The sequence below is a fragment of the Ambystoma mexicanum genome, chromosome 8, assembly GCF_040938575.1.
Source record: "Ambystoma mexicanum isolate Mex_15411 chromosome 8, UKY_AmexF1_1, whole genome shotgun sequence".
Taxonomy (NCBI): Eukaryota; Metazoa; Chordata; class Amphibia; order Caudata; family Ambystomatidae; genus Ambystoma; species Ambystoma mexicanum.
The window spans coordinates 1,483,172,864-1,483,194,576 of NC_090929.1; the positions used below are offsets into that span (position 1 = coordinate 1,483,172,864).

A 21,713-nucleotide genomic window follows, 5' to 3' on the forward strand; every position below is an offset into this window, starting at 1 on the left:
AAAAAGTGGGGGACTCCATCCACCCACGTGTACCTATCGACTAGAGCCCTGGAAGAGAAAGATGGTCGCCACCGACCACCAAAGAATGTTCTGGCTTAATTCCACAGCCCATGTAATCAAATAGGTACACAGGATCCTACTTATATTTACCACATCTTACTCCACCAATAGGAACATAGATTATATTATAAAAGAAGGATAAGATGGTAAACCTTCTCTACTTCCACCCCTCCTTCTCCCCCAACGATTAGACACCTCTGACAGATTCTCCGGCACTACAGGTCTTATGTAGTGCCGGAGTAGGGATTATATGTTATGTAGTAGGGATTATTTGTTGTTTTAGTGACACATTTAGGTTTTTTCTATGTACTGCGATATGTGATTTCGTCTGTGTACATTTGTAAGTGGTTTATTTGAAATTTAGCTTTTTAGATTTTGTAGGTTTTAGTGGTAGTTTTGTACACTGTGTTTGGTGTGGGTAGTATCTTATGTTTTAATTTAAATATTCTGTATTAAACAAAAATGTTTTTTGAAATTTGGAATGTTGCACGCAGTCTATGTTGTCAAGACCTGTAGTGCCGGAGAATCTGTCAGAGGTGTCTAATCGTTGCGGGAGAAGGAGGGGTGGAAGTAGAGAAGGTTTACCATCTTATCCTTCTTTTATGATATTAATTCCACAGCCCGACATGTCTGCACACAGATGAACAAGTTACTTTCTTACCTGGTAACGTTCTTTCGATGGGATGGTCCGACGACGTATTCCATATCTATGACAGGTAATCACCACAGCTGTGCTGCTTCGGAAACTTTTCCGGCGTCTGCGTCCTGCGTCGATGACGTCGATACGCCGACGTCTAGGACCTCCTCCGACGTCCGACGTCATCCGATGTGATAAGTAGGACGCACGACGCCTGTAGCCTCAGTTGTAGTTTTTTCCCCCAGAACGTGTGACAGAAGTCAACTGCCAGTCAGACACAAAGCCTTGCGGAACGTAAGCTGCAATCGCAAAAGAAATTCTGCAGCGGGGAAGGCAGGGCGGGAGCGATATGGAATACGTCGTCGGACCATCCCATCGAAAGAACCTTACCAGGTAAGAAAGTAACTTGTTCTTCGAGGGGATTGGGTCCTCCGACGTATTCCATATCTATGACAGACTCCCAAAGGAGTACCAGAGCAAGGAGGAGGGAAAGAATTTATAAACAAAATTAGAATAGCCAATCAAATAGCAGAGCAAAGGACCGCCTTGCCAAAAGCCAGATCCTGCCCTCTGATGGAATCGAGGGAATAATGCCGTACAAATGTATGTACTGAAGCCCAGGTGGCTGCATCACAGATGTTGCGAATAGGAACACCCCTCTGCAGGGCAGTAGATGCAGCCATGCCCCTGGTAGAATGGGCCCGCAAGCCAGCCGGTGGGTCCTTACCCGCCAAGCGGTAACATTCCGAGATGGCCAAAACAATCCAGCGGGACAAAGTCTGTTTCGTCACAGCTTGCCCCAAACGCTTACCAGCGTAACCAATAAAGAGTTGATCGTCCACTCTGACCCGGGACATGCGTGAAACATAAAAGCTTAAAGCTCTCCTAGGATCAAGCCTATGGAGCCTCTCCTCTTCCTTACCAGGATGCGGAGGAGGATAGAATGCCGGAAGAACAACCTTCTGGGCTAAATGAAATTCCGTCACTACCTTCGGAAGAAAAGAAGGACGAACTCGAAGGACAACCCTGTCCTTGTGAAATACAGTGAAGGGTGGCTTAACTGAAAGTGCCTGCAACTCACTCACTCTGCGAGCGGAAGTAACCGCAACCAAAAACACAGTTTTCAGAGTTAACAGCCTCAAAGGGCAAGAATGTAAAGGCTCAAACGGAGCACCCATAAGAAACCTAAGAACAAGGTTTAAATCCCAACCGGGCACCAGGAAAGGTGATGGAGGGAACACATTAGTGAGCCCTTTCAGAAACTGTGAAATTAAAGGGATCTTAAAGTAAGAACACTCATCAGACGAGCGCTTAAAGATGGACAGCGCTGCCAGGTAACCTTTAATGGTACCCACTTGCAAGCCCCTGTGGGCCAAAGAAAGCAAAAAGGACAGAACCATGGGGATGTCACATGCAAAAGGATCCACATTCCGAACTCTGCACCAGTCGCAGAACTTACGCCAACGGCAACGGTACAGAGACTTAGTTGCTGGCCTTCGGGCCGAAAGCAACACCTCCATCACGTCTTCAGGGAGGTCCCAATCCCTATACCTCAACCTTTCAGAAGCCAAGCGTGAAGGTTGAGGGATCTGACCTCTGGATGGAGAACCAGACCCCCCTCCCGTGAGAGCAGATCGTCTCGGTAGGGAAGACGACGAGGAGGGCAGATGGACAAGTCGAGAAGGTCCGGGTACCACGTCCTCCGAGCCCACGCCGGAGCAATGAGGATCATCCGGGAACCGAACTTCCGAAACCTCCGCAGCACTTGCGGGATGACGGGGACTGGAGGAAACGCGTACAGCAGCGGGAACGACCAATCCACCACGAACGCGTCTCCTAAGGCCCCTTTTGGAGGAAATTCCCGCGAGCAGAACCTCCCGCACTTCCGGTTGACACTGGAGGCGAAGAGATCCACTTGAGGGGTCCCCCAAAGGGCGAAGATCTCCAGGAGAATCTCCTGAGCCAACTCCCACTCGTGAGAGATCGCGCTCTGCCTGCTCAGAGCGTCCGCCGTCACGTTCTCGACTCCGGCCAGATGAACTGCCGAGACCGAAACTTCCTGCTGGATGGCCCAGAACTCGAGCTGCATCGCCTCCCTGCACAGAGGAAGTGACCCTGCCCCCCCCTTTTTGTTGAGGTAGTGCATGGCCACCGTGTTGTCCGTCAGGATCAGGACATTCCTTCCTCGCACAGTCGGCAGAAAAGCCTTCAGGGCTAGCCTGACGGCCCTCAGCTCCAACAGATTGATATGGAGTCTGGACTCCGACGGAGACCAACGACCGCTGACTGTCAGCTCGTTGGCATGAGCTCCCCATCCCGTGAGGGATGCATCCGTCACGATCGTCACCTCTGGCCAGGGAAGCCAAAATGGAGCCCCCTTCATCAAGTTGCCTTCGACGGCCCACCACAGAAGGTCCTGGGCGACCGAGGGCGGCACCTGAATCGGGTCCGACATCCTGCCGGAGGACTGCGACCATTGCATCTTGAGTGCCCACTGCAAAGATCTCATGCGCAGGCGAGCCTCTGGCACCAGAAGAATGCAGGATGCCATGAGGCCGAGCAACCTCAAGAACTCGAACGCAGGGAGCGTCTGGGCATGCTGAAACTTGTGCACCATCTGCTGAATGTGAAGAGCCCTCACCTGGGGAGGAAAACACTGCCCCAGGGAAGTGTCGAGCACTGCTCCGATGTACTGGAGCCTCTGCGTTGGCGTCAAATGGGACTTCTTTAAATTGAGGGAGAAGCCCAGCCTGTGGAGGGAGTGGCAGGTGACGGACAGATGATCCAGGACTTGCTCGGGAGAGCTCCCCCTGATCAACCAATCGTCCAGGTAGGGGTAGACGTGAATCCCCCCTTGCCTGAGATGCGCTGCCACCACCACCATGAGCTTGGTGAAAACCCTCGGGGCGGAGGTCAATCCGAACGGCAGGACCCGAAACTGAAAGTGCGAGTCGCCAACCGCGAACCTCAGGTACTTCTTGTGCTTGGGATGGATCGGCACATGGAAGTAAGCATCCTTGAGGTCGAGTGACACCAACCAGTCCTGAAGCTGAAGGGCCTGGAGGACTTGAGAGAGAGTAACCATCTTGAACTTGTCCTTCCTGAGGAGTTTGTTCAACCCGCGCAAGTCCATGATGGGTCTCAATCCCCCGTCTTTCTTGGAAATCAAAAAATAAGGGGAATACCATCCCTTGTTCCTCTCCGCTACAGGCACCAGTTCTATAGCGCCTTTCTCCAGCAGGGCTTGAATTTCCTGCGCAAGGAGCGGATCCGGACACTTCAAAGAGAGGTTCCCCGGTGGATTGTCGCGAGGCCTGTGCCGAAAGGGAAGACAGTAGCCGTGGGCTATGATCTCCAGAACCCACACATCTGAAGTAATGGCTTGCCACTCTACAAGATGCTGCGCCAGCCTTCCCCCAACCGGCGAACCATGGGACATGGCCTCATGACTGAGTAGGAGCGGCTGCGGCGTTACCCGAGGGCAAAGAGGTAACAGCCCGAGCGGCCTTGGCACCACGGGTACCCTGTCGTCCACCTCTGGTACCCCTGCGTTGGCCTCTTTGACTGCCAGCTCCTCTCGCTCTACTGAAGGATGAGTAATAGCGAAAGGAACCACCCCTCCACTGCTGTCCCCTAGGACGAAAAGGCGGAGGTTGGCGAACGGCAGCGCCCAACGACTTCGCTGCAGCTTTTGAGGTCTGCAACCTCTCAAGGCTCTCGTCAGCCTTGCTGCCAAAAAGGCGTTCACCATCAAAGGGCATGTTGAGGAGCCGGGACTGCACATCAGGAGCAAACCCCGACTTCCGCAACCACGCAAACCTGCGTATCACGGTGCTCGCCGCCATGGACCCACTGACGCAATCAGCCAAGTCCAGACCCGACTGAACGGACTCACACATGGCATCCTTACCATCCTGGACCATAGCAAGGAAACCCTCCCGTTCAACCCCTTCGGGAATATGTTCAGCCGCTAACGCAACACAGTTCCACAGAGTGTGCGTGAAACGTGACAAGGCACAAATGGAGTTGGCCGCCTGAAGCGCCATACCACCAGAAGAAAACACTTTCTTCGCCCAGCCATCAAAACGTTTGTCGTCCCTATCAGGAGGGATGGTAGGGTACGACGCCTGCTTTGCCGGGGCCGTGGCCGCCTGCACCACCAAACTCTCCGGAGTGGGGTGCCTGGTCAAGTAGCAGGGGTCGCTACTGGCTGGACGGTATTTACGCGACAAGGATCTGTCCACCGCCGGGAGACTCTCCGGAGCAGTCCAAGCCGCCGCCACCCTTCTCTGTAAAGCCATATGGAACGGCAGAACCGGGTCAGTTGGGGGACCAACATCAAGGATGTCCGTCAGATCATCCTGCACAAACTCCCCTGGGGGAGCAGACCATCCCAAATACTCAGACACCCTAGCCATAAGGCGCCGGTACGAGGAATCGGCATGGGAGCCAGGCTCAGGCCTACAAAAGTCCACCTCCGGGGAGGTGTCCAGTCCACTGGCATCATGCAGTGACTGCCTCAAATCGTCAAACTGACTATGGCCCGAGACAATTTCATCAGGCACCAGACTAGGAACCAGGCCATCAGAATCCTCATCCGCCTCCGAAATAAATTCCAGGTGGCGAAAAGGCACCCGAGAGTGCTTGCTCTCAACCAGAGCCTTCCTAGGGGGTACACCCGTGACACGGGGCACCTCCGACACGAAAGGCGTCGATGGCGTCGAGCGAACCGGCGCCGACGCCGAGAAAACCGGCAACGGCGCCGAAAGGATCGGCGTCGAGGAAATCGGCGTCGACGTCAGATGCAGCGCCTCCAGTATCGGCGGCGTCGACACAGCCCTCGAGGCCGGAGCCCCGAGCGTGTCCCTCGACGACCTGAACGTCGACGGCCTCGACGACGTCCCCGAAGCCGGAGCCTCGAGAAAGCCTGTCGACGCCCTCGACGCCTCAGACGTCGACGTCTTCCTCGAAGACTTCACAGGAGCACACGGTCTCGAACGCGTCGAGGACCGGGACCTGGAACGGGTACGGCGAGAACGAGCCTCCTTGTCCGAACGGGACCGCTCCCGTGACTCGTGCCGACCACTCTTGCGAGCGGTGTCTCTCGACCTCACACGGCCGACCCCACTCGGGGGCGCGGACGGCTGAGTACCCTGCGACTCAAGAATCGCCAACATTTTCTTCCCGAAGGAAGCCCATTCCTCCGGCGTCGCACGGCTGGTGGGGTAACCGACGTGCCGGGCAGAATCCTCGGAAGAGGACCTGGAAGGCGACCGGTGACGGCGCTTCCGAGAATGCCTCGAAGAGGCTGAGGAGTGGCGAGACCCACTCCTAGAAGAAGACCGACGAGACTTCCGACGATGACGCGGAGAGTCACCCCTCGAATCATCCGTCGAAAGCCCCGCCGACTTCGACTTCCGGGGCTTGGACACCCGACCTACCGACAACTTCTTCTTACGTTCGCGTAAGGCTTTGGACGTGAGCGACAGGCAGTCAACACAGTCATCCGTGTCGTGGGCCTCCCCGAGGCACCAGAGGCAGGCGTCGTGCGAGTCAGTCACCGACATCTTGGACCCACACTCCCCGCACTTCTTAAAGCCCGGACGCGGGGTTGAAGACGAAGTAGAAGACATCGCCGAAATTCACAAACGAACAGGTTCGAAGAACCAGAAAGAACAGAACCGAGAAACACGAAGCAACACGTTCGCGGAAAAAACGGAACTGAGGCTACAGGCGTCGTGCGTCCTACTTATCACATCGGATGACGTCGGACGTCGGAGGAGGTCCTAGACGTCGGCGTATCGACGTCATCGACGCAGACGCCGGAAAAGTTTCCGAAGCAGCACAGCTGTGGTGATTACCTGTCATAGATATGGAATACGTCGGAGGACCCAATCCCCTCGAAATGCACTAATTATAAAAAGTATAAAGATAATTACTCCAACTTTGCATGAACAAATCAAACACAGCCGACAGGGGATTCATTTCAAGGTGCGAGACCAACAATTCAAACTCATCCTCTGATGTTCCCAAACACAGGGGCAACACAGGTTGAGGCCAGATACACATGCCATCTGCATGTATAGTTAAGTCACCTGTACTGTCACCTACGTAGTCTGATCGCTCACATACTATGGCTGTCTGCACCCACTTGCCACTCACACTGTTGTGGTGCCACTATGATGACGTTGCATGCACAGTTAGGCCACAGGCACACCATGGCCACCTGCACCCTACAGCTTGAAACAAACATTACAGAGACATGCATATTCCCACTACTTGCACACACAGCTGCACCCTCCGGTGACCATGACACTTTAGCCAGAATAATTCAGATCAAACCTACATATGAGCCATTTACATATGAAGGTCTGGAATCGTGCATCTTGTGCACACACCACCGACTCCCCACCCTACCTGGGACTCAATGATCTGCTCCCCACCGTTTCCTCTGCGGGTTGCGTGTAGATACATTGCTGCCAATTGCTGACCCTCCCCGGTTAGTGTCCCGTTCCCTTTTTCTCCTTCTCCACTTCCCTCGCTGTGTTCTTCCCCCCTACGATTGTAAAGCGCTCTGTTGCTTGCCATAGCTAGGTCCGTGTTAAATAAATACCATAATTACAAAAAATAATTGTCTTGTGAGTTGTGCATTCAATTTCTCTTGTGCTGCATGACCATTTCTCACCTGGCATATTGCTGCCTCGTTGTCGTCCAGATTGTCCCTTAGCTGCTGCAGTTCCATCTCGCGCTCACGGAGCTTCTCTTCCAGCTCATGGATGAGAACCTCGTCACTGTTCACCGGAGACCGGTCACACGATCCACTATCGGAGGACGGATGCCCCCTCCCATTCAAGGACCCTGTGCTCTTGCTGGATGAAGAGCGCCCACTGTCTGAGTTCGAGGGGCCTGCCAGTCCTCTAGACACCCTCTCTGGGTTCCCATTCACGTTACCATGGCTGTCCAGGAGAGCGTGCCCAACAGAAGCAGCAACTGGCTCTTGTTGGTGGCTACAGTTTGTACTGTAGGTTGGAAGGCTAGACAAGGAGTTTCTCCCAGAGTCCGACATGTTGCCCGAGTGAGTACTGGTTCTGCAGCTGAAGGAGTTGTGTTTTTCGGCCCCGCCTAGGGCATTCCCACCAAAGAGCAGGTTCAGACTCCCTTGGCTCTCAGTGAGGGCCGCCCCAGCTGGACGTGGCACCATGTACTGGAGGGAGGTTTTTCGGTTTTTAGGAACCACCGGCTTGAACGCTGTAGGCCTGATCAACGTCTTCTCGATGTTCTGAAATACAAAATTAGAACGGATAAATACTGGGAACATAATTATAGAAGGCACACAATTGAAGATTTTTACATCATCAAATTATAACACTACCACTTTGAACGTACAACAGATCCACAATCAGAAAGCACTAAACATTTATAGAGGGTCACGTTACCGAAAAGCACGCTTTGACCTATCCTATACCAGACACGTCCCCTGATATCTGGAGCTCGTAACCCTAAAAGGCTGTAGCAAATGAGCAGCTACAGCAGCCCGGTTTAAAAGTAAAGCCGGAAAAGCCTGTACAGATGTACCCCTCCTCTATGTCCCTCTGTAACCTACCCACTGCTGTACATCTGTTCTGCTACCTCTGTAAAGTGCTTCCTTATGCACCTGTACTGTTGTATACCTCTAAAGCGCTCTGTTATGGACCTGTACTGTTGTATACCTCTAAAGCGCTCTGTTATGCACCTGTACTGTTGTATACCTCTGTAAAGCGCTGCTGTATACCTCTGTACATTTCTGTAAAGTTCTCAGTTGATTCTTGAAGCTAGATCCGCGCTCAATAAATATAATAATAATAAGATAAAATCACCTTCCTGTTAAGCATCAAAGTACGCTTCTACGCTTAGCACAAACACGTGCGTTAAAAAAAATGTAAAATAGGTCAGCTACTTCGTCTGCATGAGAGCAAAGCAGAGGGTTGCCTTCCGGCACATTTCCGTAGAAAGCTCCCACGGACACGTCAAGCAAACATGGACTAATTGCCGCTTACATAATCCCGTCATGCAGACAAGCTCTTGAGCGCATCAACTCTGTCTGCCGAGCAGTCAACAAAGCAATTTCTACAATACCACCGACGCGTCCAAAAGAACGTCTTACCGCAAATCATTAGAACGGTACCTCGTGCTGCTGCAGCTTGAGGAGACTCCATTTACTTGTTCATGCCTTCAATGTCGAGAGGCGCCATCGTGAAGGGAACTTGACCCGCATGCATGGGCAGGAGAGGCCTTCCGCCGCCCTCTTCCGGGCGCTGAGCGAGGGCCTTGCGCCACTGCCCGGTGGTGTGTGGAGCCACTGGGGTGCCGTGGAATGCCAGGAGGAATAGGTTTCTCCTGATATAAACCCGAGAGGTGCCGCGTTCCGCCGTGGGCCACCCCCTCAGCTCTCCTCCTCGGAATGCGCTCTGCCCGTGATGTCAGCGGCCAGGTATCTTGGCAGCTTAAAGGATTTCTGGTCGTGGGCAGGAGAGGAGTGGGCAAAAGTGACACACATCAGCCGAGCCGCTTTCCAGGCCGTGGCACGAATGCACGCAGTACACACATCACATCGCCTTATGCTAACGCAAATGAGGAACCTTACAGAAACCGAAAACATTCACAGAAAAGGTAAAACGTACATTTATAAAAGAGGGGTTTTGCGAAATGTTTACTTGGACAAGTAGGTGCGCATGAGCGAAGGCACAGCAACAGCTGGGATATGCATTTGCCCGGCGCTGCCAGTACTATCTGGCCATAACATGGAAACAGCTGGAAAATACTGTGATGGCCTCAGCACAGGTTATCAATTGCTGGCAAATGCCCATAAGTGTGCATACGCGGACACTGTGGAGTTCAGTGGATGGAACAGATGCCCATCAAATGGCTGAAGTCGGAATAGGTGAAGACATTGATTTACAACAGTAGAGCATTTGCAGCTGCAATTAAGCCATAACCCTCAGCAGACTGCTCAGAAATAAAACTGGCAGTCCAAAGTTTTATGTTACTCCTTGATAGAGCTAGCTCAAAGCTATCCCATACAGATGTGCTTTGGGCAGTGAGCAGCAGGTAGGAATAGCCCTATGGATTAGCAAAGCCATGGGCAGTCAGTGGGTGGGTAAATAACCCAAACACCCACATGGTGAGCGCGCCCCTCCTCACATCATCTCCCTCCTATCTTTACTTGAATGCAATAGTGTGGTCTTGTAGTTGGCGCTTAAGTGCCACCTAATAGCCAACACTAAACATCCTAAAATTCCAATGGCTTCGCAGTACGTCACAGTGCCAATGCCACTATTTAATATATTACCAGGCTTCAATCAAAGGTGGATTTGTCAATAACAGACCAAAGGGGGGGAACAATACTGTTCCAAACCTTTGAGTAAAATAGTCCCTTTGATCCCAAGAAAAGTTCGAAATTGAGGGGGGCTGGGAGCTATTTAGCTCCAGCTTGTAGCCTAGCAGTGTGTGGTTAGTTTGAATCCAAAAGCTACCAGGTACTACTTTTGGCTCCCCGTTTGAAGTGATGCTGAACAAACACACCTATGTGTATTTAACTCTGTGCATTTGGGACAATTTATTAATAAACATTAGGACAGCTATACAACATTTAAAAGCATAAGGGGTCCTATAATTATAAATAATGGGCACAATGATACGTTGACATTTTATGTTTAAATTACATTTTCCGAACTCCAAGTACTAGCTCAGCGTTTCCCCAGTGGTAGCTCCTGGTCACTGGCTAATGCTGGATACCCAGGAGCCGCTTTCTTTTAGCTCCTCCTTATTCACTCTTAATTTCGATCCCTGAAACTGAAGGCATTCGAGAAATCTAAATGATCACTGATCTTCGAGGACGGGGCAAAAGTGTTCACAGAACCGAGGCAAGCTGAATGCAAGACCTGTACAACAATGTATATGCCAGTGGCAATGTGCCAGTTTGGCCCACAGCCGCCTCCTATGTAATGGGATCAAGTGGTGCAAGTGCCAGTATTAATCTTCCTGGCCAAGGGCCCCAAGTGTCACCCGGTGACCCTTGTAGGTCACGGGACACCCCTTCTATTCAATGTTCTTTGCTCAGCCCAGTGTTTTGGTGGCAGAAATGTCAGAGACTCAACATATTTTGCAGGATGCCACAAAGCCCTACTGCCTTTCACCGATATTCTTTACACAAGAACATGTATGTATATGACAACACGAATGTGACAATATATTGGTGGCAGAATCTCACATAATTCCCGTTACAGACAACACCACAATGATTTAACGTTTTGAGGATAACTAAAGCAGGAGTGTAGACAGCACAACACTCGGCATCTTAGAAAACGATGTCACTCTGTGTGCCATTATATGTTTATCTCTGGACGAGCAAGATCACAGTCATGTGGATGCAGAACACCACGTCATGTATGTAATATGTCATGTATGTAATAACATGTCATCTCTGGTCAGAGAGAACACACACATACCTGCCAACATGACCCATTCCAATCTGCAGGTGCTCATGCTGTCCTGCTTTTTTCTTTGCATTCTGGGACTTGTAGTTTGAGTTTTTTGAGAAAAGTGGGACTACAAGTCCCAGAATGCTAAGAAAAAAAACAGGACTGGATGAGCACCGACAGACTGGAATGGGTCGTGATGGCAAGTATGCGATACATAGGAGTCAATATAGATAATGGATGGGGCGCTTTTACAAAAGATTGAGGATGTCTGAGTGAGAGTCACTGGTTGTAGAGGGTGTAGGGTAATGGGCCATTAACTGTGGACAAAAACATTGGAAAAAGCATAAATAATGCATTATACAGGCCACAGCATATATAGTAATGTACAAAGTAACGAATGTAACATCCGTGCCAGGGCTTAGTGGTAGGGGGTTGGGCTTGGGTTCGTTTTTGAGGCGTGGGGAGGGGGTGGTCGAGGCCCCTCAACTCAACATGGATTGTAGGATTCGATCTCAGTGGTCCGCGGCCTGCCAGTTGCATTTGCGCCTTTGCATCGCTACTCCATTCCGCCACAAGGAGATATTTTGCCTCTATAAACATCACAATCCTTTGAACACTGGCACCTTGAACATTCAGAAGCCTGGGTGACTTGAGAGCTCTCTTGCAATTCTCGATTTTCAATATATTCTGTTGAGAAACTTTTCACACCAGGTTCTGGAAACACGAGTACCTTCAATTCACAAGGTTTTGCGCATCTGACCTCATCAATGACTCTTCCTTTGACTTCGTAAGTGCATCCTTATGAATACATTCTGTCAATTTAACACCATTTCGCAAGCTTTTTAAATTCTTTCTCCACCGGTCTCCCTTTTTTTCTTTGCCTTGCCCGTTTTGTATCCTAGGTTAAGGGTTTATTTTCTTGCATGCTGGTGTCCTTGCTGTAGAAGGGTCCCACAGGAACCACCAGAAAAGACGTTCATTTCAAAACACCATAACCCCTTGGTGTGACGTCACAGCAGAAAAAGGTATGATATGGTAAGTAATTTATAACGCACCTGTACACAAGTGTTTCTAGGCGTATGTATGGGATTTATAAAGGGAGAACCTAGCTGGGAAGCAACTGAGCGCCTGACATACAGGACGCACCCAAGGGGTTACTAGGAGGTTGCACGGGAACAAGTCACAGCCTATGAATCCCTGTAGTGTGGAAGTACCAGGTTTCCCTGCTGGACTCAAATGCCTTAATGGCAAGAAAACACCTAGAAATGTACTGGCGTGCAGGCTTCAGGTGACTTCCAGTCTGCACACATCAATACAACAGCCATTCTCCCCACCTCAACAAAACCCACCCTACTGTCTTTCAGAGCCACCAGAGTCTGGAGACAATCCAGATGCCATCGGTAAACAGTACGAACCCCAATAGCGTAACTGCAATTTCATTACAGTAAAGGGGATGCATTTTCTCTGCATGTATTCATTCTGGATTGCAGTAAGGCGAGAGGAAAGGGAGCTGGGTATTTGTTGTGTTGTATATATATGTACAGTCTCCACATGTCTCCCCTCTCCACCATCTGCATTGTATTCATTGTAATTGTCATTTGTAAAGCACCTTTCACTATTTGTATGGTCCCAAAGCGCTGTAGGCTGTACGCCCTCAGGACACTGAAGTCCAGGTAGGGGAACATTTGACAGAGAGGTTCAGAATCGTTGTGTATATTTAAGCCAATATGAAGGTAAGTAGAGGTGGCTACGTCCCTGCTCGGCACCCATGTCGAGCTGGCATATGGATGGGTGCTGAGAGGTAGTCAGGAGCGTATGTGAGAGCGGGAGAATCATTAAGCATGAGCAATACTGTTCCAAAATAAGAACACAAAGGGTGGCAAAAATGCATGTGTGCCATACACATCAAATTATAGATTGGTAAGCTTTCAATTATGATGTGTGTTCCACCTCGGAATGCCACATGACATCATTGACAACTCGGGCTTCGGCTCATGTTGTCCATTGGATGCCACCCAGAACTCCCCAGTGGAAAACAGTGTCATAGTTGATAGCTACCCACATGCAACTCTATATCGACACACACACACCTCTGCTAATGTGTTAAATATCAGTCCATGCAAAGTACACATACTTGCTCTGGCCTGCTGCACTCCTGCTATTCCAACACTAGAGAAAACACACACACACAGACCTGCAGCATCCCACAATCTGAATACTGCGAGTTACACAGCGTTCGTCTCATGCGCTGCACTTCAGAATCGACATGCGCCTTACTTCAGTTAGTACCCAAAGCCCGATGGATGCACCTACATTTTTGCATGCCGCGCCCTTGGATTCTTCAATGCTTGATCCCTCCTTCAAACAGCTCTGCCGCTGCACCTCAGTCATGACCCGCTGCATTGCATGCTCTTTCAGCACTAAGCCCCACGCAGAGCTCTGCCCATGCACACTAATCCTAACTGGCAGCACTTTCCGCTTCTCTGATACGGAGACCCCACACAGCTCTTTAATCCCGACCCTCTTTCCCGCCCTGCTCCCTCCTCCCCACACCATACACCACATTCCCAGCACCTTCAAGCAATGGCGCTCCCGCAGGGTTCTTGCAGCCAAGACGTTGAATGTACAACACAAACGAACCTTCCCAATATTTAACATAACATCGGAGTTGTTCACAGAGGTTCCCCATAAATACCAACGAGTTTATCTTTATATTAAAATACTCCGTTTTTATAGCCACACATTGGATTATTTTAAAAGACTTACTTCGTAACATCTAGTTGCCAATAAAGCAACATTACACCGTTGTGGAACGTGGTACCCAACTGTTTTAAAAGCACATGTAGATTTCATAAATATGTTAATTATACGGCAAGTTAGTCATTAGCTTAAGCGGCAGTGCATAAAGAGTGCGGTCACGCAGTATCTTAAAAAAAAGCCTCGAAATTATAGTGTCCTGAAAGGAAAAGAGCTTTCCACGCAAATATGTCTTCTTAAAAGATGCCGGAAAGTAAACAATGCATAAAGTGAGCAAAACCATAAACAGACAGGATGTAAACAATCGTGATATTTTAAGAACACAACCTACTACTTTTTATCTTAGCACCTTTTTTTATGACTAGTGGTACATTTCGAATCACAGATCCTTTCATCAATTAGTATGTCAATGCCATAGGAGGCGACAGCCCCAATTGTACTACAATAACCTGCCTGCTTTTTTCAGTGATTGCACATTCAGACAACATAGCAGAATATTAATAAATACCCCCCACCTAGATTGCACTACTCGTTCAAAATGTGGCCATGCACAGATCCACTCTGAGGGACAGCCCCCACATTTCTCCTCGTGTCTTTCCCCTCATTCGCATTGTATAGAGTCCACTTTGAGCTTGGCCTCGTCTGACAAGGCAGCTCAGCAATCACAGATTTCACTCTCTGGGGTCTCTTACATGTTGGGGTGGTCAGGAAAGGTCCCCATGATAACGAGGGGTCCGTGTGGCACACACCGCATGACTAACTGTGGGCGGGGAGCTGGGAGCCAATGTTACAATTTCATAGCTATCAAAGTGTAGTTAAGTAGGGATGGGATATGTGACTTCAATGTTTCTGTTGATCTAGAAGTGGATGCATATCAGCTTGCATGCATGCTTAAAGACAAAATGTTAAAAGCCACCAAATGTAAAAACATACATGTACAATAATATAAATACATGGGCAATTCATGTAGATGGGACCCCTTTTGCAAAATCTACTTTGACTGTTAAAACTAACATTGCCAGGTTTTCAGAAGGCAGGTGAAGGAGTAACTTCAATCTTCGCGGTCAGTACAGCTGTAGAAAATAGCCCTGAATGTTTATGGTCTGATAAGTCTTATAGATAGCAGATGAAATCTCCTGCTGCCTGAGAGCGTGACAGAAGGAGTTTCACAGTTATTTTGGCCAGTATAAAAGTGTCTAAAGCTATTCAGGCGATTCAATTGTGCAATAAAGTGGTAGTTTTTGTAGAATGGAAAGTTTTAATGGAACGGTGACCTTGGGAATGAGATCGCACCACACACAAAGAGAAATCATTCACCCAGCCTTCCTCATATTCATGTAAACCACGTGCAAATCAAGAGTTAGGGTGATATTGCTTAGGCCACATATTGCCAATAATGAAATATGTTTCAATACCACTGTTTAACCATGTGTTGAAGTCATGACCTACTATGGACGAATCATAAGAAGAGGTGTGTATAATCTGAAGATAAGTATTAAGATAAAACTGCCCATTGAAAACACAGGAATTGGGAAAAGATGGGATTTCTTTGAAGAGGGTTTTGTCCAATCATGTTTGGGGGGTGCAGTGCAATCAAGTATTTGGGAGTGTTGTAATGTTTGCAAAACTATATACAAGATGTGAACTGATGTGGGTTGTTGAGACTCGGGTTAGTTTGGTCCTGCAACACCATCTAACTGCTATCTGGAAAATTGTACAATAAACTTGATTTATTTATAGCCGTGTACTCACTTTTAAAGTGGTGGACCTGTGTGGGTCAAGGTGATTTAAGACCGATCAGTACATAGGTTACAGTATCACCTAATAGGCAAACTAGTCTCTTAGCTTCAAGGGTGTGCGCTTAAGCACATTAAGCAATCAGCAGATCCACTGATTAATTCAGTACTTCCCTGGAAGTACTAGAAACTGCTCACATATGTATATGTGCTGGAACAAAGTCCAGTGCCTGGTTCTTGGAATTACCACAGCAGCAATCTAGTGGATGTTGGACTCATGGAAGCCATGGGTAGGGTTCCACTGGTCATTTGGCCCTGGTTTCCTGCATTAGGCCTTTACAAACTCCACAAAAATGGACCAGCAGTAGGGGGAAAACCTTTTAGTGAAGATGTCCCCACAAACAGAACAGGACAGGTTTTGGACACAAGCAAATTCACCTCGGACTTCCAGGTCTCGTGTAATGATTTATTGTCCAATCAGGAGTGCTGGATCTCGTGACGAATTAGATGCTTATTGGTAGGGTGTGTCTAGCAGCCCCACTCTGCAGATTCGTGTTTGTTCAAGTTCGACCACAAATCACTTAAAGGAAGTTTGTCTCCTGCATAAGGCCCAGCTTACTTCCTATTCTTTCGTGGGTTTATCGAGGCTGTGGGGGAAGGTGCAGTACAGAGCTGGCTCACAATGAAAGGGCAGTTTGGTGGGATTCTGGAGCTTTTAAGAAGTGTTTTGGATAAGGAGTGCATCTATTTTTTTGTTAGTGCTTTGTGTAGGTATTTGCTGTTAACTGTGTTTTTGAAGCCAATGTTTGTGCATCTGGGTCTGTTTGTTCAATATGAACGTTTGTGGCATTTGATTCGTCATATATAAAAAAAAAGAATGAAAATGTTCTTTTCCTCGTGCCTGGTTCTCTTGGTGCAACACTTTTCAATGCTCTAATTGAACACACAAACACTGCCCCGCCCCCCCCCCACCCCACCACGTTACCATTTGTGGTAAGTGTGCAGGCATAATGGCTGCTACACTGGGACTCGAAGAGGAAGAAGACTTGGTTGAAAATGATGGAGGATTTCCCCATTGTTTGGATGTACAGGGGGGCCTTGTGGTCTTTGTGGGCATCGGTTCACCGGCCTGAGCCACAGAGCATAGCCAGTGCACTGGGTTGGTGGGGCAGGCAGAGGCGTTGAGAGCGGCCTCAGGAGTGGGAGTGGAGGCAGAGGTAGCCCCAGCAGGGACAACAAGCTCAAATGCAGGTAAGGCCGGGTCTTGTGTGAATACCTCCACATAGGCACTGGAGGATCAGAAGGGCATGCTTCTCATTTAGGAGGAGAAGATGGCTGCAACAAGCACGCTGATGGAGGCGTGGGTGAGGGGATTAAAGAAGAAAGTGGTCTCCACCCACAGGTTGAGAGTGCTGGTGCAGGAGAGGGGCATATTTCAGGCAGTACCCGTGTTCAGAGGTTCTGCAGCTGGTGGTGTACTTGCCTGAGGAGGAGAAGGAGGGGCAGATAGAGGAAGAGGTGGTGGTAGGGGAGATTCTATCTGCTCCTACCATGACACAGTGGGAAAACCATGTTCAAGAGGTGCCTCGGGGGAGGTGACCTCAAACTCCCCTACATAGCCCACAGAGTCCTAGTTGTGGGACAAGTTTGCAGTGCCACCAGGGAAAACTGTCAGCGTGGAGGATCTTGCAATCTTCTGGATCGTGGACAGATGTCGGAAGCGGGTGAAGTGGAGGCAGAAGGCAAGAGCGGCACCCTAGGGATGACGACCCTGTGTTCGTAGCCCAAGAGGGCGTACGAGGCACACATGGTCTCAGTTTCCATGGAGGTGGTTAGTGGCCATGCAACCACCACCTCCATCAGTGGTAAAGCTGTATCATCTGCAACTTTGACCAGCGGTAAGTGGTTGCGGGTGGTGTGCTACTGGCAGTATGCATCCATGGGCAGGTTCCCACAAGAGTGGAAACGCTCCATGGGAGTGCTTGAGAAGGTGGCTTCCCACCTTGAAAGAGCCCGAGAACCTTACTGGGTAGGCTTTGCTTGGTGGGAGAATCTGATAACGCTAGTGGGGGGCTGCCCCCTGTAAAAGAACTTGAGAACTTTACTGGTGGATGCTCCTGGTGAAAGAAACCTGAGAACCTTAGGGGGGGGCCTGCGCCTTTTGAAAGAACGGAAGTACCTTGATGTGTGGGTTTGCCCCATGGGAGAACATAAAAACATTTGCTAGCATTACTTACACGTGCCATTGCATTGGCTATAGTGCAAGACTACAACTGCTCAGGGCCTCTCGGTCCCTACAACAGCTATCCATTTCCCAACCCCATGCACCATGAAACAGCCTCACTCAAGTTTTTAGTGTTTGAAATGTTCTCGGTTACAAATCATCATCTGAGCAGTTGTATTATCTACTGGTAGACTTTGTTCCACGGTCTTCTATAATGAAGTGCTAATTACATGGTATTATTTTCACGTTTTCTCCATATGGCACTACAACAACTTCTCCTTATAGGTTAGAGGCAATAGCCCCGGCAACACTAGAAACTATCAGCTTAGCAATTGTATAGCAATTTGCACAAGTGCTGCTTGCCAGACTGACGGTTTGCTGTACCAACGCGGTCATGGGCCATCCTCCCTTCCCACGGATGAAATATCCAGCAGGTAGGGATCAAGCATCAGTGCTGCTGATGGTCTGTTGTCTGTTCCCATCAATTACCTGTCTATGCAAGATGCCGGAATCACGAAGGAGGGCAACACACAGTTTCTCCTCCCCGTAGGCTGCACCTAGACTGCTCTGAAAAACTTTCAACAGGTGTCAGTGTTGTACTGCCCATTTTTCCAACAGTAATTGAGAAGCGTGGCATGCTTTTTGTACTCTACAAAATTTGGGCTGCTTGGTGTTCTTCCTGCTGCCTGCATTTTATCTCAAACTGATGTTACAATTGCTGCATCGCGCATCCTTGCATGGTGTCTCCTTGTGATGCTTGGTGCAAGTCCTCCTACTCCACGACATATGGATGAAAAACAGAGACTTACTTTCAAACTTTGGTCTACAAAGGAAGCCAGCAGGTACACAGTTAGCGCTACAAATAACTGCCAGCGGATCAACATGCAAGGTTGAAAACAGGTCCCTTACCATTCAAGTTAAGTTTAGCTCAAGCTGGTGCCCCTGAGGCAGAACCTCACTCGGGGATATGTTGTGACTGCTAAACCTCTTTGCAGCATCCTCGAATGTTCATAGCACAGAGCAGACATTAGACACAGCAGCTGCCATGGAACAATTTTAAACATGTCCCATCTAGAGCTCGGCTGCGAGTGTTGTAGTAATCTGCGATGGCATTTCAATGCTCTTGTTTTTAATTTGCAAGGCAGCAAGGACATTTGGTCTATTGTCTGCTGCAGCAAAGTCAAAATTCAAACTAAGAGGCCTTAGCCTCTTTGCTTCCACACCTTCACGTCCTTCCAGATACCAAGTCCCTGTGGTTTCTGCCCTGAAACCCTTACATGGGCAAGGTTGCATGGTGCCAGCATGCGCACAACTGCTGCCTGTGAAATTACTCTGGGACCTCACTTGGCTGTTGAAAGAACATGCAGTGTACAGTGACAGCCATGGAAATCAATGTTAAGACCCCTGGTCCACACGTCTGTGTGGAAGTTGATATTTTGCTCCACTGACTGCTGTGGTACCCATAGCGATAACCTTATAGTACAATTCCAGAACTTCTTTGTGAGAGGAAAAAATGGTGGTTGGGAGCTCCTCAGTAGTGATCAACCTTTCCTACGAGGTACCACAATTCAAGGTTTCCTACAAACAGGTAGGGCAAGGGATCAGTTCCCAACCTTATAACCAGGTAGTAACGGGTGTTGTCGGTCATGTGAATGATGGAGCATAAGCTTTACATTAATCATATCCATCTCATCATCATTACTGTCCGACATAATGGCTGGCGGTGGCAGAGAGAGAGACCTGAGATTTTCAATCTTTTCCCACAGTTTGAGTACTCTTTTGTCGTTCCTCACTGATATTTGGTAGATATATGCACACCTCCCTCTTGTCCCCTTGAGATAGTGACAGAACTGAAAGTGCAACCTCCTCAGTCTGTCCCGAAGGACACTCATTGCCATGGTGCAATACCTGTGCATATTCTTGTACTGGCCATGTACCCTACGGTGACTTGTAACAGGGGGTATGGAATATGAGCTGGATGAGATCGTCAAATGGCCCTATGCAATTCTGAACAAGTGCAGCTGCAGGAGGAGGAGGACCATTTCATCTTGCCTAAACTGACATGGGTGCTGACACGTTCCAAATGGGTCTCACTTGCCACTTCCTGAATCACTGCTGCGCCTCCCAAGAAAACAGGCAAGCTTTCCTCTCCCACAAGCTACCATCAGGGATTCCTGGCAATCCCCAATAACACATGAGACGAATCGTGGGATTCAGTCACTTCTCCCCAGGGGGTGCCTTTCCTTGTGAGGCTAGGGAGTTGAGCCCACTACGCGATACCATCCCTAGGGGTACAGGCATGCAGGACCCCACTGGGAGAGACTCCTCCTCACCACTCCCCTTGGGGACAAGGACTCCCGATTCCAAGAGGAACTGCCTAAAACACTTTTTCACAACTCTCCAATTACAGTGTTACAACCAAGAGACTATGGAACACACTATGGTTTGCTATTGTGAAGTGGCGCCAGTAGTTCGAGAACAAGAAATTGGTATTACTAATAATGAGAAGAAGAGTGATCAAGTAATATAGAGCACTGAAAAAACCGAGACTGATAATACTGAGACGAGGAAGAATGATCGGGCGATATAGAAAGCACAATAGAAAGTGAGGAAGGACAATACTACTACCCAGGGGAAGGCCCAGCTGACCATCATAAAAATAGGTGTCAAGACGAGGAGAGAAACCCAGGAGTTTCGAAACCGGGTTGCTGCAGAAGCTGAGAGAAGCAGACGGTGCAGCGTGCAGACCAGAGCGACAGCTGGCAAGGAAATGGAGCACGAGAACGGCCGATACCTAGGGAAACTGGAGAAAGAGAAACCCAGAGTATAAGCCCAAGAGTGTGTGGTGGCATGACTGCAACGTGGTGGACTGTCCAGTCCTGCTATAGCGCCGAGACCAAAGGCTCTCCTGCATCAGAGAGTGGATGCCAAAGGAGAGAAGAACGAAGCAACCTGACGGAGCAGGAAGAGGTTCTGGTCCTGTGAACAGGCCCAGTGAGGCTCACCCCAAGGAAAGGAGGTAACTGGGACAGCAGGCGACCTGGGAGGGAGAGCAGAGATAAAGAGTACATCAATCATACTCATTCCAGTGATACGGAAGAGTGGAAGTCAAATGTGAATCGTTACTGGCACAATTATACTCGTCCAAGTAACCATGAAGAGTGTTATTCACGTGAGAATCGTTACTGGCACAATGTTACTCATTCCAGTAACCTTGAAGAAAAGAATACAAGTGAGACTAATTACTGGAAGTGCCAGATGCATCAGAGTGATAGAGTGGGAATTCAATAAGGAACTTGTTGAAAAGGTTCTTAACTTGCCCAGCCAGGAAAGAGAGTGGACATTAAGACTGGAAAAAGCACCATTTCGAGACAGAAAGAGGAGCATCAGAAGGAAAAAGCACCATGTTAAGGACACATCCAAAAGGCTGAAGAAACCCATTTCTGAACTCTATGAACTATTGATGGTGGTTGCCAAGAACTACCTCAAGATCACATATTAAGTGACTTTGCTGAGAAGCGGAAACACAGGACGACGGGGCGAGGGGCATTCTCCTCTGCCTTAGTTACCCTTTTCAATAGTGCTAGGGACAGATTAGATTTCCACACAGGACAGTTCTTACTTTTTGGACTCACCAACGACTGACGAGCAGCCCAGTTCGTTTTTGTTAGGTAGGGAAAACCCATAGTTTAGGGACAGACAGGAGTTTATTTACTTTACGAAAGATCATTAAAACCCTTGAAAATGGAAGAGATGGAACAAGTTACTTACCTGTAACTGTTGTTCTCCAGCATGGGTCTGGCATGGATTCACATGCTCATGAATATTCCCCGTCGTCA

The 21,713-nt window shown here is 49.0% G+C and overlaps 1 protein-coding gene across 4 annotated transcripts in view; it reads right to left on the reverse strand.

Annotated features, from left to right (window-relative positions):
• Nucleotides 1-21,713, reverse strand: part of LZTS2 (leucine zipper tumor suppressor 2) — a 738,816-nt gene that overhangs the window by 15,782 nt on the left and 701,321 nt on the right. For 3 of the 4 annotated variants that reach the window (XM_069611659.1, XM_069611660.1, XM_069611661.1), the window contains one exon: nt 7,383-7,976. In XM_069611659.1, the coding sequence (XP_069467760.1) occupies nt 7,383-7,976 (594 nt within the window). Of the gene's footprint in view, nt 1-7,382; nt 7,977-13,470; nt 13,602-21,713 lie in introns of those variants that run through there. The other variant, XM_069611662.1, reaches the window with a different exon arrangement.